This window comes from Vipera ursinii (assembly GCF_947247035.1).
Source record: "Vipera ursinii genome assembly, chromosome: 2".
Classification (NCBI taxonomy): Eukaryota; Metazoa; Chordata; class Lepidosauria; order Squamata; family Viperidae; genus Vipera; species Vipera ursinii.
Window position 1 is genome coordinate 173,374,859 of NC_139513.1, and position 19,788 is coordinate 173,394,646.

The following is a 19,788-nucleotide window of genomic DNA, read 5'->3' on the forward strand; positions in this document are numbered from 1 at the left end:
ATGGTTACAAGTAGACTTAAGACGCCTCAAACACACGTATCCAAGAGACACAGAACGGGGGAGGTTTTGTAATAACTTCCATTTACAGAACAGCATCATGTACAAAATACAAGGAGAATGCACAGGAATGTAAGAAGTAGTTCCAAGTAAAAGCTGTTGATAGAGCAGCATACATAAGATGAGGAAGGAGTATGGAGTGTAAGAATAAAAGAAAACCTCTGCAGCTTTCTCATGCCTTCAGAAGCTTTCCCAGCATAGCAGCAGAAACTGGAATGGGATAGTGAATTTATCTGATGCCAGCCCTTCAGAGGGAACTGAGATAGACACGAGAGCCACCAAGAGGTCAGCAGAAGAAGGTGCTGTTCATGCTGAAGCCATCCCACTGCAGCTGGAGAAGTGCACCAATGCTCCCTCAGACAAAAAGGGCACGTTACAATCTTTGGGTAGGACCCAGGCCACTGTTGAGCCTGGCCGGCTCAGTTTCTCTGGAGAGATGAGGTGACGAGCTGCGGGTGCCATTCCGAGAGGCAAGAGGCTGACAGGATTCAGAGTTTGTGAGGATTGACCCACCGGTAGGTGCCTTCGTACTGAAACCCAACTCTCTTCATCAATTCATCAGCCTCGGTAGGGCCACGGCTGGAAGATTAAAGCCCCCCTATTAATACTTCTAGAAACACAGCTATGAGCAAGCCCCAGTTGTACTCGTGAACTTCAACAAATGACTGTTTACAATTCTGTACTGCCACTCTTCTCGCCTCCTGAGGAGCTGAGAAAAATAGTAATAGTGTCTTTCATGGTCCAGAGATAGCTGGTGTGCTGTTTTCATTTTAGTGCAGTGACTGAAATTTATTAACAATCCTTTTCATTTTATCTGACCTAAATCTCTCTCTCCCCTCCCCGGCCGGCTCTTGAGTGCTCTCAGGATGCAAGAGGGCCCGAATGCAGAGGCAGCTTGATTCTTGCCAAATTGTTTTATTCGATTCTAACAGCCTTGGGCCCAAGCCTTTGTTTAACTTTGTCATGTGCAGGTGCCATAGTGTAATCGTTAGTGGAAACGAGTGCCTGATACCTTGAAAAGTACACAAGGATATAGCTATATTAGATATTAGGTGGCATAGGTAAGTGAACCAAGTCCGTTGCAAAAAATAGCATGTCAGCTGAAAGACAACCCTGCCGTATGAGGGGAGACTAAGACTGTTTCTAAATGCCAGAAAAGACTAGGAGCAAACTTTCTGCGTATGTACAGGTTTGGATTAGTCTGTCATTTCTGTAGTCTGCTTTTCAAAGGAGGCACTGCTGCCCTCCTAATAGCCCATGTATTTTATTTAAAACACGCCCTGCCATTGTTTCTAACCTCACCTGCCATAGCAATAGGGAATCGGTTTTGGCTTCTCTGCCTCGATTTGGTGGAGCAGTGGAGTGAATATACGCCAGGCCTCTCGTAGCTCGTCACTGAGGGAGAAAGCAGCAGGGTTAGACTGGGTTGCAAAAATCCAAAGAAACACTAGTGAAGAGTTGTTACCAGGAATAGGTATTTTATTTATTTATTTTTATTTTAATTCCATTTATATCCCACCCTTCTCCGAAGACTCAGGGCGGCTTACAAGCTTAGCAGTAGCCTTCATTCTATGTATATGCCTGCTTGTTAGGGCTTTCACACACACACCCTAAGCGGCATTATTACAAAGTCAGCTTAATTGCCCCCAACAATCTGGGTCCTCATATGACCTTCATTATGTACTGAGTGCTGAGTCTTCAATCTGTAACAATAGTTCAAGGATTTCAAACTAAAAGGAACTAGGCCATAATGCCCTATGCACAACGCAGTTATGCATAAGCCATGGATGAAAGCACCAGCGGCCAACTGCTATCAGGAGCCTGGAAATTTTAATTTTTCTCCTAAATGTGTCCTGATGACCTCCCCCACTCACCTGCGCACAAAGTGCATCTGGCTGCCACAGAAAACATCCAAGATAAGGCGCTCGTAAGCATCTGGGAGTTTCACATCCTGTGGAAAAGGGCAGAAATTAAGATGTAAGCACTACAGGCTAGAAGATGACCTATTCCTAACAATTAGCTCTAGAAATGAAGCATTCAGAAGCAGATAGGACACCTTGATTATGAAAGTGCAGTGATAAAGAGACCTAAAATCTAATGTTACAGTGTCAGGTGATGACTCCCATGTCTGAAAGAGTCACTGCAATATGCCAGGATTCACATACAGGCAGTCCTCATGGTCAGTTGCTTAGCAACAGTTGAAGTTATGACTGTTCCCCAGGACTATTTACAACCCAGATTCAAAATTCTGATCGAACACACACACACACAAACACACACCCCAGTCACTTTTGGGTGCTTGGTAATTGGCTTGCATTCATGGCCATTTGCATATCACGACCACAATTTGCTATGGCTTTTGCCGGAAACCAGCATTTACTTTCTGTTTCTGACAAAAAACACCCACTGTGGACAAAGGATTCAATTAATGGCCACAAGAGTTGTAAAATCACATGGTGACCTGTTTAATAACCAGCATGACTTAGGATAGTAATTCAGGGCTCAATTCAAATTGTAAATCGAGGACTACCTATATTAGACTAAAACCAGGGGTAGGCAACCTTGGCAACTTGTGGACTTTAACTTTCTAAAAGGTAGGGAAATCAACTATATAGACTTACTGGATTTTGGGGCTATACAGGTAGTCCTCGACTTACGACCACAATTGAGCCCAAAATTTATGTTGCTAAGTGAGACATTTGTTAAGTGACTTCTGCCCTATTTTACAGCCTTTCCTGCCACGTTTGTTAAGTGGATCACTGCAGTTGTTAAGTTAGCAACATGGTTGTTAAGTGAATCTGGCTTCCCCATTGACTGTGTCAGAAAGTTGCAAAAAGGTGATCACATAACCCAGGAACACTGCATCTGTCACAAATATGAGTCAGTTGCCCAGCTGATCACATGATCATGCTGCAAGGGTTGTATGTATGAAAAATGGTCACAAGTCACTTTTTTCAGTGCCGTTGTAACTTTGAACAGTCACTAAATGAACTGTTGTAAGTTGAGGACTACCTGTACTAAATCCTTACCTCCCTATCACCCTACATATTGTTACCCTGGTATTCATACCTGGTATGCAACCATTTACTAGCCATATTCACACTACACATCTGTCCTTGTTATTGAATAGCCTATTTTCTGGGTTCAAACATTACACAGAAGTGTTAATTAACAAAAACAGGCTAGGCCAGGGGTCGGCAACCTCGGCTCTTTTATGACTCGTGGACTTCAACTCCCAGAATTCTGGGAGTTGAAATCCACGAGTCATAAAAGAGCCGAGGTTGCCGACCCCTGGGCTAGGCTCATAAAATGCACTAATCTGACAATTCCAGCCCACTCACCCTCCAAATCAGCTAATGAAGCTTAGCATGTTGTATATATAAATTGGCTACTGTAGTTGAATTCTTTATTTGGCCAAGTTTAGCTTTTTATATAGGCACAACCATGGACATTCAGCTAACATACTGTATATAATAGCAGACACCTTGAACCCTTACACATATAAAAATTTTGTTGTTTATATTTTCAGTGGCAGATAAAATAATGTACCTTGTAGCGGTTGCCATAAGTGAGATCCAGCTCAGATTCTTCTGGGTTGAAGAACATGCCTGGTTTCTTGGTCATCATCTTGGTGTAAACAGCCTCGTTAGGTTGCACACGGATCACCAATTCATTGCGCTTGCACTGCTGGTGGAAAATGTCACCTGGAACCTCCCGGAACTGCAGCCGTACCTCTGCCTTGCGCTCATTCAGTGCCTTGCCACAGCGCAAGACAAACGGTACTCCTACAAGGAGAGTATTAAATAGGCAATGAGGTACAAGGACACTTGCCCACTGCACACTATTTCCTCCCAGTTCAATGCACGTTTTTCTTTGGCTGATCCTTTGCTGCATGGTTATACTCACCATCCCACCTTTCATTGTCCACATAGACCACAGCAGCAGCAAAGGTAGGGGTGGTAGAGCCAGCTGGAACTGTGGAGTCATCAAGATAGCCCTTCCGAGCCTCTCCCTGTCCAGATGGATTGCCCACATACTGCCCAAGGACTACATTTTCACTTTTCACCTCTTTTATGCACTTCAGAACCTTCACCTAAGAGAAAAACATGGGGAGCGTCAAGATCACACATCAGCCGAAGTGAACTGAGGCAACTATATCCATTTCAAGACAATACAAATAGTCAACTTAGCAGGAGAAATTACGTGTGACCACCACGCAGGCTTTCCAATTGGCACAGAGCTACACTTAGGTGCATCTTATACATTTTCTGAGTCTCCAACTGAAAATGACAAAACCTTGACAGAAGAAATATTTGCGGGAAGAGAATTTAATGGAAAGAACTGCTCTGGTTTGGTCAGCATTGGTTTTCAGGTCATTATGAGACACTTTTTCTTTTTTAAAGAAGAGATGGAAATGCTTTATAGGGAGGTCTCATCTAGATGCTTAGTAATTCATTCCTATTTTAGAGATAGATCTAGAGTCCCTCCTTTGGGCCACTAAACAATGCCTAAACTTTGAGAACATGTTGCAGGTATTCTGGCAAAATGGCCTGTTATGGCATACGTGGGTAGATGTAAAATATTCAAATTACTTTAAGGTGAACCAGTAAAGTTGCTCCTATAGCTCCCTCCTGTGGAGATATTCCATACAAGCCTGGATCACCCGTGTCTTTTTACCTGGCCAGATGGGCACCTGTGCAAGAGATCGAGATGCAGCCATCCCTGTTTGTTTGTTTGTTTAAATCTAATATCTAATATCTATGTGGGATCCTTAGAAGTAAAAGTGATCCTTGAAGTAAACATATTTAGTTTAGTTTTATAATGAACAAAATCTAGAAAAATTAAACCTAGGAAGCTCTGGGCCTAAACTGAGGAGAAAGGAAAGCATTGTCAGCAGATGGAAATCTAAGTCAGCTCAATAGCATAAGGAGCAAAATGCAGCTTTGCCCAAAGGCACCGAGTCAGAAGAACCAGGATCCTACCTTCTCATCACGGACATCATCAGAGTTTGTAGAAGTTGGTTTCTCCATAGCTACCAGACAGAGCATCTGAAGAAGATGATTCTGCATAACATCCCTACAGAAGTAGCAGGAACATGTTTTGATTACAGCCATGTACAGTCATGCCATATTATTATTAGGGTTGGCCAATCAGCCCAATACTTAGACTGGTATTTTTATTTGCCTATTGAGTCCTTCCCAAGGACTGGGATAGGCAGATGCTTGATGATGTTACAAGTATCTGCAGGCTACAAGCTGTTCCAAGCAAAGCTGCCTTTCATCGTTCGTTTTCAGCATATGACATCATCTGCAATTTGAATCTTCTATCTCATCCAACTCTATTCTGATCGATTAGCTTCTTTCTTCCCGTGTACAGGTAGTCCTCGACTTACAACCACAGTTGAGCCCAACATTTCTTTTGCTAAGTGAGACATTTAAGTGACTTTTGCCCAATTTTACAGCCTTTCTTGCCACAGTTGTTAAGTGAATCACTGCAGTTGTTACGGTTCTTAAGTGAACCTGGCTTCGCCATTAACTTTGCTTACCAGAAGGCTGCAAAAAGTGATCACATGAACCCAAGGGACCGAAATGGTCAGAAATATGAGTCGGTTGCCAAGCATCTGAATTTTGATCATGTGACCATGGGGACATAAGTTATAAGTCCCTTTTTTCAGTTCCATTTGTAACTTTGAACACTCACTAAAGCAGATATGTCAAACACAAGGCCTGGGGGCCGGATCCGGCCCGCGAAGTGGTTTCATGCGGCCCACGAAGCCATCCTGGAAACAGTGAGGGAACGGCCCCCACTGCCTTGGCCCTGGCCCAGAGACCCTCCTTCTGCCAGAGACCCTCAGATCTGTCCCACTCCTGCCCAGGCCCCCATAGGCACCCTTGATACGAACGATGTAGAGCTGGCCACGCCCACCCAGTAGGCCATACGCACTCTAGCCACGCCCACCCAGTAGGCCCCGCCCACCCGGCCCCTTGAGGGCAACCGCAATGCTGATGTGGCCCTCAATGAAATTGAGTTTGACACCCCTGCACTAAAGGAAGAGTTGCAAGTTAAGGACAAGCATTCCCCTCCCTCTATGGATTGCAACAGTGTGTTCTACAATGCCTTTCTGTTGTTGAAGGAAATGGCTGTTCTTGTATCCAAATATTGTCTTGGTCATTTACTGTATTAACACACTGGTTTGCCAAAATATGCCCAATAACCCAAAGGCAGCATCACACTGCATCCCTCCAACCTCAGCTCCAGCACATACTTTTAAAAAAAAATATTTTAACATGCACAATTAATTAAACAAATGTTAAACTCAAAGAAAATAATAAAAACCAGGCAGAAGACTTTTTAAGATCCTGAAACAAAGGAAGAAAACAAGAAAAAAACTACCCTTAATATTGTAGTTATTAGGTCACTGGTTTACTAATTGGTATGCTAGTATAATACAATTAATAAAATTGGTCTTTGTAAAATATCTGGGAATCTCTGCCGTACATATTGCTGCATCTCAGCCCCAATACATACCGAATAATGCCAAAGTCATCAAAGTAGCCTCCCCGGCCCTCTGTGCCAAATGGCTCTTTGAAAGTCAGGATGACACAAGCCACATTGTCGCGATTCCAGATGGGACCAAATATCCGGTTTCCAAATCTATAAAGGCAACCAAAGGTGATCTGAGTCAGAAGCTACAAAGTAGAAGATCGCTCAGACAATCAAACCACAGAGCCTTTAATTTTATAGGCTGGGCCCTCTCCACCCAACAATGTTCTTCTCCACACCCTATAAAAATGATGCCTTGTTGGTATTAAGGTTACAGAAAGCTTCTAACACAGCAAGAGTCAAGTTTTAAGGAGTTTGGTTCATGGTAAACAAGTGAAGGTAAATCAGATCTGGGTAAATCAGATCTGCTTATCTGGGCTCTGCATAGATCCACTTGATGGCCCATCTTCATTACTCCCAAGTTTTTTTTTTTTACTTTACCTGAGCACCATCAGGTTCTGCACCATCTCCTTGCCCAGGTAGTGGTCAATGCGATAGATCTGGTCCTCTCTAAACAGTGCCGACATGTGATTGGACAGATCATTGGAGCTATCCAAGTCCTTGCCAAAGGGCTTCTCCACAATCAGTCGATTCCAGCCACTTGAGATTTGGGACAGAAAGAGGACAGAGTTTGTCTGTGAACCATATAAGCATACATGAACGAAGCCAAGGGAGGTTGCTCCAAAGCAATGGCATCCACATTCTGCTTCAAATATCATTGAAGAGCTCTGAAGATCAAGCAACCTTTTTTGAATATGTATATGATGCTATCATGTTGGCATTTTCTGTTTCCAATAGCCTTGCAGGCCTTAAAGTGCTCTGAAGAGCACTCAAAATCTACTCAAGTCTTGCTCAGTTCTCAGACACAGCCTGTATTTTTGCAGCCTTAAACAGAAACAAAGCACCCTTATTTCTCTTCTATTTTACTCCTTTAGTATAAGAACAAGCCATTTTTTTTCAAAAATAGTAAATATCAGGACACATTGGCAGACTTAAGAAAATTAGCTAGAGTTTTGCCTAGCGGGGGAGGGATGGCTGCAATCAAGTGATGGCTTGTCAATTCCTAGATTTACAACTGCTTCCAAGGATCAATCATTTATTTAGTTTTAACTATGCTTCATGTTAATCAGGGTTTGGCGTCAGCTCTGTTTCCTAAGCTTTCTTGTCAAACGCAGCCTCCTCTGACACTGAACGCATACAAGCTTGCTTTTCTTGAGACTCACTGCTTTCTATTATCGCCGAGGACTGGCTCTTCGGCTTTGAAACGGAGATGAGCACTGGCCCCTAGAGTTGGAAACGACTAGCACGCGTGTGCGGGGGAACCTTTACCTTTACCTTTAACTAACCGAGGTTCCAAAACTTACATAGAGCTCATGCAGGTCTTCTGGATGTGTGTAGTGACTTCCTTGTAGACACTGGGAGGGAGAGCCAGATAGAAGAGACGGTTTGCCTTCTCTCCATTGTGAAGGGCGTTCAGGTGGGCATTTAGCTTTTCAAAAGAGGCCTGGTCATCATATTTGCCTGAGATGTACGAATTGCGGGCAAAGAAATCATCCAGTTTTTTTTCTTCCTCAGGACTGGCCTAAAACAATATCAAAATTTGTTATCCTGCAAAAAGTGAGTAATAATTCTTTTTCTTCTTTCCTAAAGATGTCTTTCTCCTTTATCATTGTCTATGGCAGCAGCTGTCCATCAGTGCTCATCTGGCAAAGTAATCTAGGTCTATATATTCTGGCGCTTAGCAGCATTACAGCAAAGCCCAAGCACATGCTTATTATCCTGGGATGGCCAGATGTGCTAAAGAGGCAGGCCTCACCTTGAGATATGGCTGACTCTGTTTGTGGATATCGGCAACCGTGAGCTGGGATCGGGCATAACCCACCACATATGTTTCATCAGGAAGCAGCCCATCACGAAATAACCACCTGTGCAAGGAAATCAAACTAGTCACGAAATCAGGCCAGGTACAAGAAGCCTGAAAAATCTTCCTGAGCAGCAAAATGGACCTACCAGATAGTTGGATAAATCTTCTTCTTGGCTAGGTCACCCTGCAGAGAGAAGACAGAGGTTGATTTTTGAAAAGATGGTGAATATGTGCTCAGAACTGATTTTATGCTCTTACATCTCTGAGATTGGAAACCAAGTGGCCAGGAGCAAACACCTACTCTCGTCCTGGATCCAGTCCTTGGAGATCACAGAGAAAAGAAAAACTGAGAAAAATCTGTGTATTTTAATCACAGGACATAGTATCCTATGATACACACACCGAGAATAATTACATGTCCGCATCACTTCCTCTACTGATGGTAACCAGTCACCGATTAGTGAATTGAAACGGAGTATAAAACAGAGATCACTACTCTCCTTTCCATATTCTCTCCTTTGGTAAAGCTTTGTTTGTTTCCCAAAAGACTCCTTTGCAAACCAGACTTTTGGGGATATTTGAGAGAGAGAAATGCTTACACCTAAAATACTGATTTAATTCCATGTTCTACTTTTTGCATGCAAGACTGAAATGCTGCATCATCCTGGAGCTGGAGAAGAGCCTGCCTTTTCTTGCATCACACCTCCCTAACACAAGCCCTTTATTCCTGTGTTGTGCCTGGCACTACCACGCTGCTCCAAAAGGCCCTGGCACTTGCCTTACTGATTCACTGGGTGGCCAGCACAATGGTTGGTGGCCATTGGTGCTGGCTGCAAAGATGCCAAGTCATGCCATCTCAGCATGCTGCCACCCACACTGCAGGCTCTTAACCCAGCTCCATCACGCCCTCAGCTGTCAATTGGCTGCTAGGCTGCTAAGTAGCAGAACATACAAATTCTAGTGAATCAAGCCAGAAGCAGAATAAAAATCTAGCCAGGGCTCTACTGTGTCAGCATTAACTAGGGCACCTAAGGCCAGTTCAAGGGTGGATCAAAGGCAGAACTTCCCCACTGCCACCTAGGCTGGGGGAGAGGCAATAGTGAAGTACTAATACCACTTTACAATGCCTTGGTAAGGCCACACCTGGAATACTGCATCGAGTTTTGGTCACCACGATGTAAAAAAGATGTCGAGATTCTAGAAAGAGTACAGAGAAGAGCAACAAAGATGATTGGGGGACTGGAGGCTAAAACATATAAGGAACGGCTGCTGGAATTGGGTATGTCTAGTTTAATGAAGAGAAGGACTAGGGGTGACATGACAGCAGTCTTCCAGTATTTCAGGGGCTGCCACAAAGAAGAGGGGGTCAAGCTATTCTCCAAAGCACCTGAAAGCAGGACAAGAAGCAACGGATGGAAACTAGTCAAGGAGAGAAGCAACCTAGAACTAAGGAGAAAATTCTTGACAGAACAATTAATCAGTGGAACAACCTGCCTCCAGAAGTGGTGAATGCTCCAACACTGGAAGTTTTTAAGAAGAGACTGGACAGCCATTTGTCTGAAATGGTATAGGGTTTCCTGCCTGAGCAGGGGGTTGGACTAGATGACCTCCAAGGTCCCTTCCAACTTCTTCTTCTTCTTCTTCTTCTTCTTCTTCTTCTTCTTCTTCTTATTATTATTATTATTATTATTATTATTATTATTATTATTATTATTATTATTATTATTATTATTATAGTTCAGAACATGCAAAGAGACTTTACTAGGTCTGTGCTGGGGCCCCAATTACTGTGAACAGGAAGTTGCCTGTCTGGTTTCTGGAAGTTCACCTCGGATAGACTTCTTTAATCCTCATCCCTCAACTAGAATACATTCATCTAATGTCTGGAATGTTTATCCTCTGTAATTTATATTCATTACATTATTAAACACTAAGCCTCTTGGTTGGGAAAGGGTATATATTTCTTTTGTATTATGAAATTCTTTGTATTATGAAACGGTATCAGTGGGATGTTACTATATATATATTACACAATTGCTTGGGGATTAGCAGAGTAGAAGAAATGGAGGATTTCCCTTGCAGAAATGAAGCCACTAAAATATTTTGTAGTGAGTATCTCAGGACTCCAAGGGGAAGAGGAACCCCAAGAGTTCTGGGTTAGCCTTGCATCTATATTATCATCCACTACTGTAATAAGACCCAGATCACAGATTATTCTGGAATGATCTGCTACCATGTATTCCTCAGGCAAAGTTTAAAAATGTATAGCATAAAACTGACAGTACAATATTGGTTCTAGATGGTTGTACGCAGCAATTAAAATCATTATATGGCTAAGTTAAAGTTCTGTTTAAAATATTAAACACACAAATTCTTGGTTTATTTATGACATTTAAATACCATTTTTCTTAGTATTTATCATAGGGAGATAGTGGGAATTAGTAATTCTTCCCAAAAAGCTAGAACATAGTGACTACGATGTCCAGCAATACCAGTTTTACTTGTGTTGTACCACCGATAGTCCGTTTACACACTCATCATCACAATAGATAACAGCATGCTAGTAGAGGTTTCAGGCAGAACTTATAGTTAAGGCTCAAATGATTGAGAATAGACATGTTAGGAGAGTTTTGGATTACTAACCCAAAGCAACAATTCAAATGGAAGGAAATAATACAGAAATAAAAGGAGAAATAAGAAAAATAGTTTTTATGTAGGAATTCATAGCTAAACAAAGAACAGGTATTACAAGAAAAAGCAGGCAGAGACAAGATAGGATATTTCCACTTTATCTTTACTTCCTTTCCCTGCAGTAACAACATAGTCTCAGATTGACAGGAACCCAATATCTCAAAAACAAAGCTGGAGTCCAGCATTAAATATTTCCAGAAATTTTAGAAATTGCATAAGCTAAACTGTTTTTCCCAGTTTTAAGCCACTTATGGTTTTCTCTTTAATGACACTATCTCTTTTGGCACTTGGCCTAAATCACTCTGCTTCACTCTCTGCTGGTTTCTAAAAGTCTAGTGTAAAATTAGGGACGCAGTGTGCTTTGAAGTAAGTATGGGCATCTATGCCCCACCTGCTGATGCCTCTTTAAAGCAGCCATGTATTTTCCTGGATTCATAGGTAGCTGTGCTAAGAAAACAGGTGTTTGAGGTAAGGAGAGGTGCAAAGTTGTTTTGGAGCAAGCAATGATGTGCTGTCAATACCTTCTTACCTCAAACACATATTTTTCTGGGATTATTCAGTCAGGTGAACACATGAAAGTATACAATGCCTATAAGGAGATAGCAACAGGTGCAGGATGAAAAGCCAAGCACCTTTTTTTCCCTTCAGATCTAAATTGCTGGGTTTTCTTATTTACAACGCTCCATTTAAGAAAAGCCTTTAGCCTTCTAAGTAAATTGCAACTTTGCCTCTGTAATTATTGTTAGAAGCAGCCTCAATATTAAGTAATATTGTTGCTTACTTTAAACTATGAATGTTTTGTGCTTTAAATGACACTCCTATTTCAATAATATAATTTGTATGCTTACTACCAGAATGATTGCATTTGTCCTAACAGATAAATGAATGTATAGAATAATCAAGATTGAATGAATTTGTCAGCATAAATTGCTCTTGGAATGCTTGAATTCTTGTGGACATACTGTTCATGAATTATTCCTCTAGGGCAGGGGTCTCCAACGCCCAGGCCGTGGACCAGTACCGGGCCGTGGCATGCCGGGCCCGGGCCGCAGAAACAAGCAAAGCCCCATCTGCGAGATGCAGGCAGCACACAAAACCATGCCATCTCTGGTCCATAGGAAAACCTTTCTCCATGGAACCGGTCTCTGGTGCCCAAAAGGTTGGGGACCTCTGCTCTAGGGAATACTTCTTTAATAGAAGAAATTCTCCCTGGAGGATAATTCATAGATATTATATCTACAAGAATTTAGGCATTCCAGGGGGAATCTATGTTGACAAATCTGATTTTTGGTAACCATTTGTTCATGTCTGAGTCTGTTGAGAGGCTTGCCATTGATATCCTCCTCTTCCACACACACCTGCAGCCATAGGATGTATTGCCCCTTCCTTGCCCCAAGTCAAAACTCTCTACCTCATTTTATGTTGGATGTCCTATAAATATGCATACGGGAAATTCTTGTCCCATCACTTGTTCATGAACCCTGCACTTTGTTGTGGACTGCAAGCCTTTCTTGATCTTCCTTCATAAATCCCTGATTCATTTAACTTCCCTTCTGGTTTCCTGGCAACCTCCAGCCATGTTCTACTACTATTATTACTGCCCCTGCTCAAGATGCCTTGACCCTCAGAAGCTCCCAGCTTTTGTAGTATTCCTCCCAGGCTGGAAGCTCTTTTATCAACTGCAAACATTGATCCACCAACTATTCTGCTTTGATTTAGGCCAAAAAAAGATATGAAACATCTGGGGCACGTTACAGCTGTTTGGAGTCCAAATACAGCTCTCTTTCTAGGTCACTTTTCACCAGTGGATGAGGTGATCTAATTTCTTTCCTAAGTCTAGCCAGTCATCGCCCTTTAACATTGCTCCCTAAGAAGATATTATCTAGTCCTGGAGTTCAGCAGATGGATACTAAAGCTAAACACTTTAAAAGGCTTAACCGCCATTAATCAGCTTAAGTGTTAACTAATGGGTAGGTGTCGATTTTATTTACTGATTTTGCAAACTAATTGCATTTTTTTTAACTTGGTGTTTATTTCTCTTGCATTCCCATGACATGCACTGACATAAAAAAAATCTTGTCACCTTTGGGGTTTTCTGTAAGGGAGAATGGTTACTTATTTAGCGTATGGAATCTACAGGTCATGCAATCACTGACATACAACTCTAATGTGGAGAATGGTTAGGGTTAAAGACAAATGGGCTGCTTAGGAAAACCATTTTGTCCCTTAAAAGTCTTCCAAACCAGTTTTGGACTCCAAACATTGTCACATTATTTTGGAAGCAGCTTGGATATCTGTAAAATATGGAGTATGGCCTGTGTGTCGCCCCTAACTGAAGTGGTAAACAGCAAAATGGCAGTGGTGGTCTTGACTTACTTATCCCATACTTACTTTTATCTAATTGAAAGCAATGTATACGATGCTATTTTCCCCAAAACAACAGCACTGACAGGTGGGTTGAACTAAGAGACTGACCCAAAGTAACCACCAGCCTTTCGTGCCTAAGAAAAATGTTAGAATTGAGTCTCACTTTCTAACTCATGAAGTTACTCACTGCACCAAACTGGTACTTATCAAAAGACTATAATGGCAGGATGTAACATAACTAAACAGGTATTTTCAGTTACCGAGATTTCAACTTATAATAACTATTATGCTGCAATTATCTCTCTCCTTACAATCTACTAATCTAGAGAGTATAAGGAATTCAAAGAGGGCTTAGTGCCTTTTATCCAAGCGAATTTGTGAAGTTTTAGTTCTTGAAATCGCCCTCACAAATACCACTAAAGAGGACAGAGATTCTGGAAATTGTGTGATTCTGTGTTCAGGGACTGAGCCTCACAGATAGTGTGATTTCACTCAAACATGGATACTTGAACTGACATTCATCTCTCTGGCTAGTCTTAATGTTTGGTAGGAGCTGACATAGACTTATGTGATGTGACGGAAGGTGGGAATGACCTCCAGAAGTGGGGAAAGCCATGCTGCCTAGGGAACAAATCAGATAAAAGGTGAAGAAAGAAACCCAGGAAAGATCCTTCCTAACCTAACAGGCTGCAAAAAAAGAGACAGCAGGAGATTTGAACTTCCAGTCTTGCAAGATTCTGTTAACGTAGCTTTACAATAAATAGAATTTAGCTCATTTGGTTGTTCACTGTTTGGCCTACCTGGCAAGGCTGACATGTCCATCGTGGCTCTTCAAGCTATACTAAATATTTTAAAAAGCTACTTTACAATACATGCATGAAGCCTCTTCTTTTGAATGGTTGAAGCAGCTGCAAAATGGCTGCGCATGCATTTTCACATGAAAACAGCCAAGAGTAGATTCCACAGCAACCGCACAAGCTTGATGAACAACATAGCTGCTTTCACCACTTAAAAAAAATAATGCGTTGTATGTCTTCCCAAGCAGTGTGAAGTGTGACCTTCAACCTTCATAGCCACTCACCACAGCTCAAGTGGCTATGAAGTTGACTACTGATACACACATTGATGTCCATGAGCAAAATGGTAGTAAGGTCTATCATTTCAGCTACACTCTATACTGCACCAAATCGGAAGCAGAAGTGCACTAGAAAGAAACTGATGAAACGGCCCAGAAGACAAACTTCCTCCTTTGACTTAAAGAGAGTGGCACACCTTATTTCCCCATGACTCAGCATGGACTAGTTTCTCCTTCTGCTTGAGTTGATTTCTCAGTGGTCTCGTCTCTCACCCTTCTAATCCGATTCCCTGCAATTTTCAATTCCCCCCCCCGTTACAAGATTAAAAAAACTTGTAATGAAGGGGGAAGTCATTTCTTTTATTTCCCCCCTTTTATAGATTTTTTTCCTCTTTTGCCCTCCCCCTTTCTTTCTGAACTTCCTACTCTTTCTGTATTAATATTTTCTTTTTATTCACACACACATTTTTTAATCTTTGCATTTTTAACCCTCAGCAAGATGAAAGAACCACGCAGCCACAGCCATGAAATTATAAAGTTCAAAGAAAGCACAGGACAATTATTTTAGTCACATGGTGCAGGTTACCAAACCATAAGGTTCAGATGCAATTCAAAGTATATTAAATACAGGTAGTATTTGGATGGGGAAGAATTTCAGGAAGAACCACTGTTGTGGAATGCTGTGGAGCACTGAAAAAGAACAGTGTTGATTGCCATCACTGAGTGTTTACAAGAAAGGGGAACCCTGATCAATGGAAAAGCAAAGATTTTTATGGAACTTGAGGGCTAGAAGGTGAGGAATCCTAAGGATTTGATTGGCTGGCCAGTTTGAGGAAGCTAGGCAGATCCTTGTCAGTGTACCTGGGGTTAGTTCTATTGTTAGGCAAAATAGGCCTCTCAGGAGGCAGCAGAGCTCAATTGTGATGGCCTTTTTATGGTTTTCAGCTGATGGACATGAAAGATTGCAATTCTTTTGTAAGGCATGCTTTTGAGCTCTACTGGTAAAGCTTCTATTCTTTGGTTTGATTGGATTGGGGGGGGCTTTGTCTGGGGCAGAAAGGGTCAATTTGGGTCTGATGGGATTAGGCAAAGAATGGAATAGAGTTTGAGCCAGGTCATATCTAAAAGATGGGGGTTGGGGGGATGCAGTCTCCATTTTGTTTTATAGGTTTCTTTTTTCTATCACAGCTACCAAAGTTTGTGTGTTGCACTATACAGAGGTCCAACTGAATAAAGTGTTTAAAGTGTGTCTAGGGACACTTTAAAGTGTCCAGTCACACTCAACTTCAACAGTGAGTTAAGTGCATACACAAGGTACACATACACAAAGTTATCTTCAAGATACTATTGGCTTTACTTTATAGCTCCATCCCTCATTCTTTTGTATTATCCTACTTCAACCTCCTGATTCTGTTCTCCATTAAAGTAGCATGAGTTTTAACCCTAGCCCCAAACCTGGAACTTGCTGTTTGCTGAATTAGAACTGAAATCATCACACCAACATGGCTGGGCAAGATAGGAATTTTAGTGCAACAGAGAGCCAGTTGGCGGGTTGTAACATAATAGACAAATTCTGACCATGTGCAACATATTTTTCTTTTGCATGAAGAACTGCATCTTATCTTTACAAAATTGAAGAGGCTCTCCAAGGTTTATGGCAGGATTATTATATGTTTCTCTCTTTCCCCCTCATTTGTTTATATGAAATGTGTCCTACATCATCCTTAATAATTTAAATTTTCATGTATTTTCTAGCAATATCCTCATCGCATCTCTGAACTCTAATTACTACTCTTATTTTGTCTTTAATCATATTCATTCTTAGTTTCTCATTAAGAATAATCTAGCGTTGGCTAACAAGTAAATAATAAATGAAATATAAACTACAAAATATGAAAAATATGTGAAAAGACTCATAGTACATTCTTAAGTATTTCATTTCATGAGAGTAATAGTTATTCTTATTGAAATTGCTCCTGAATAGTATTACAAGCTAAGGCATTTAGAATATGGGTTTTGAATGAAAAGGAAAGGCGATCAAAAGTAATTAAATCTCATACAATAGAAATGAGCAATAATTGCAGGTATCTAAACAATAGTATAAAATATTTAAATACCAATTAGTGTTTGAGGGAAAGGGGGTAAGGAAGAGAGGGGGCTCTTTTTTAAAATTAATGATTATATTTTCATTTCAACCTTCAATCTAATGTAAAGGTTTTTTTCTAAGGTGTATATTCAGTTCCCTTTTCTTGTTTTTGCTTTTTGTGTTGCTTTCCCAAAAAATAAAAATAAAACCAGAGGAAAAAAAGAGAAAACATTGTCCCCTGCTGGAACATACCTGTGCACTATACGTTCAGAAGATTTTGCACGTATAATTTAAGACTGAGAAGCACATTAGCATTTACAGGAAGACTGAGCTGAACTTTACAGCTTCTCATCAAACCCAAAGAGTGTCTGAATTAATTAACTGGACCTTAAACATACTCAAATTTTCCCCCAGCCTTCCAACAACAAGGTGTGTTTGACCACACTTCATATGTGCTGAGTTGTACAACCACACTGTCCTTACAAATATCCTTTTAAATGTCATAAAGGCAAGATGCTATGTACTAATGAGCAGTTTGGCTGTTTTATCTATGACTAATTTGAGGCCAGTTTAAGAGCAGGCACAAAGTCTGCATTACTCCCTTCCATTTCTGAAGAGGGTGATGCTAGACCTGAGGCCAGAAGTGTAAAAGCAGGACAAAGAAGGATCAATACACCAGAGGAGTGTAATTTTGGAAAGATAGGATGGACAAAGTAATTAAAAGGAATTTTTTCTTTCCAGTGCAGTCCTTTTGTAGCAGGGGATAGAATTACATATACAACCAGTTACAAAACTGTCATCAAAGCAGAATCTCTGTGACAAATCCTCACTTTTCCCCTATAAAGCGGAGAGAATTACTTATATTTCTGACACCTAGACAGCAGGACTGAGTTAGCAGAAAAATGCCTATGTCGCTAAATTATAGCATACTTAATAAAACTTACAAGTTCTTGGATTTATAATACAACACACACGCTCCATGAAATCCTGCCTAGCCCAAAGGAAAGAAACTCACCGAAGCTCCAAAGATGATGAAGATGTGGGTATCCAATTTGAGGAAGTCATTCCCCTGGCAGAGTTCTTCACGGAGCATCCCACAGATGTCCGCCTGGGACAACTCGGCAAGTGGCAGGCGGCGACTCATGTTGGTAGTATTGTTTCCTGAGAAGAAAAGGGATGATCAGGTAAAACTCCTCCCACCTTCGTGCCCTCCCAATCCAAAAAGTGTTACCCAGGTGAACAACCCTCCATTCCTCTGTGGCACATAGCAGGCCAATTGAGCACTAGGCTGATATCCAAGACACAAGTCTCAACTTGCAGTAGGAAGTTCAGTTTAGCTTATCCATCGCAAGTGTAACAAGATGCATTGTGCGTTATCAACAGGTTCCCATGTACATACCTGGGCCTGAAATCCTGCTGCTTGGCAGACTGGTCCAAGAGAATTAAAAACAAAATGCTAATTGTATAAGTTGCATGACTTTTTTAAAAAAAATAAAAATTGCAGACTACGTACTACGTAAGTTACATAATTTGTTTGGTTTTTTTTAAAAAAAAAACCCAGGCAGAGGGATGCAAGAAAACGAGGAAGTAACTGAATTCTCCAGGAAGATAGAAAGCACAACAGCGCACCATGATATGCCCGGAACGATCAACTTCCCGGAGTTGAAAATCTGGCCAAGGTTTTCCCGCAAATTAGCAAAAAAGATCCTAGGGAATCTCACCTAGATGCCGGATTTAAAACAAGCGAGGAACAGAGGGTTACTTTCAGGTCTGATTGCGACCATCACCCATCTGGTTCCTTTCTCTTCCTTAACCCCTCCCTCTTTCATCCCGATCCTGCCCGAAGCCGAGCATCCTTTCTTTTCCTCGCCTCCAGGAGGGCTTCGCTCCGTCCCATTGGGAGCAAATTCGGAGTGGCACGCCTTCTTTACTCAAGCCACAAAAGGGGGTCCCGCTAGTTTCGCACGTTGGAAACGTTTGCTACCCTCTTCCTTCGATCTCCTCTTGCGCCTTCGCCTCTTCCGGGTCCACCGTCTATAAAAGTAGGGGAGAAAACCGGCGGCGGGATCCGAAAAGAGGGAAGCGGGAATAAATCGGGTCTGTCCTTTTTCCTATAGGTCAGCTCTCTGCGAATCTCCGGGAAGCTCATCTCATCTCCTTCCCTCGCCTTCAGCCGGGTTTCTTTTCCAGCCGCCCCACAGCCACCCACCCACCCTCCGCAGCCCCAAGTACCTGCTCCCGGGCTCGGCTGAAGCTGCTCTGTTTCTCCCGCTGGCGGAGCTCCCCATCCCCCGCCCCTTCGCTTCTCCGGCGCTGACAAGAGGCCTCGCCCGCTTTTGCAAGGCCAACCCCCCTGCTAGTGCGAGTTGCCGGCTCGAAGGGCCGGAGCCGATCTAGACTAGAGAGCCGCCAAATGCTGGCCGCTCAGCTTCCTCCTCCTCCTCCGCACGGTAGGCCCAGGCTCTTTGCAACAAGCCTGTTTCGCGGGATGAGGCGGGGGGGGGGGAGGGAATTTGGCCTAGGGAACGAAAGGCTGCGCTGGAGGCAACGAGAGCCTTGCCCTCCTCCCAAGACTTAATCCCTTTGCGGTAGGCGTAGTAGGTACAGCACCCTCGAGGAGGAATTGCGCTCCCGGAACTCCCCGGGCAACATTCCAAAGACCACGTGCTACCGGGGATTCTGGGAGGAAGTCCAGTACAAGGGAGAGGCATAGGCTAGGGCAGGGGTAGGCAACCTTGGCTCTTTTATGACTCGTGGACTTCAACTCCCAGAATTCCTGAGCCAGCTGCGCTGGCTCAGGAATTCTGGGAGTTGAAGTCCACGAGTCATAAAAGAGCCAAGGTTGCCTACCCCTGGGCTAGGGCCGCATGCTATAGTACGCTGTCGGCTTTTGTGGACTCGCCTTCCCCTGTTACATTTGAGCAAGTGGACCTAGAAGAGTCGCATAAAAAGCACCCCCTTGTGCAGTGAGATCGTATATACCTCACCGTAAAGGAGGCTAGGAATTCCAACCGAAAATAGATTATTCTTTCAGCGCTCCAAGTCTTGGGTTTGGTGTAATCAGGGCTTTTTTTGTCATAGAACGCTCAGAACAGAGTTCCGGCA

At 42.4% G+C, this 19,788-nt stretch overlaps 1 protein-coding gene across 2 annotated transcripts; it reads right to left on the minus strand.

Annotated features, from left to right (window-relative positions):
* Positions 1-56: 56 nt before the first annotated feature.
* Positions 57-19,185, minus strand: G6PD (glucose-6-phosphate dehydrogenase). Of its 2 annotated transcripts, XM_083355484.1 has the most exons (14): positions 18,916-19,185; positions 18,083-18,111; positions 17,699-17,844; positions 8,611-8,648; positions 8,417-8,525; positions 7,965-8,182; positions 7,042-7,200; positions 6,586-6,711; positions 5,040-5,133; positions 3,964-4,150; positions 3,607-3,842; positions 1,932-2,008; positions 1,360-1,452; positions 57-636 (listed from the first exon to the last, which is right to left on the minus strand). In XM_083355484.1, the coding sequence occupies exons 1-14, from the start codon at positions 18,969-18,971 to the stop codon at positions 546-548; spliced, it is 1,659 nt and encodes a 552-aa protein (XP_083211610.1). In that variant the 5' UTR covers positions 18,972-19,185; the 3' UTR covers positions 57-545. The 2 variants fall into 2 exon arrangements, with proteins under 2 accessions (XP_083211610.1, XP_083211611.1); XM_083355485.1 differs by lacking the exon at positions 18,083-18,111 and having other exon boundaries at positions 18,916-19,025.
* Positions 19,186-19,788: the final 603 nt, after the last annotated feature.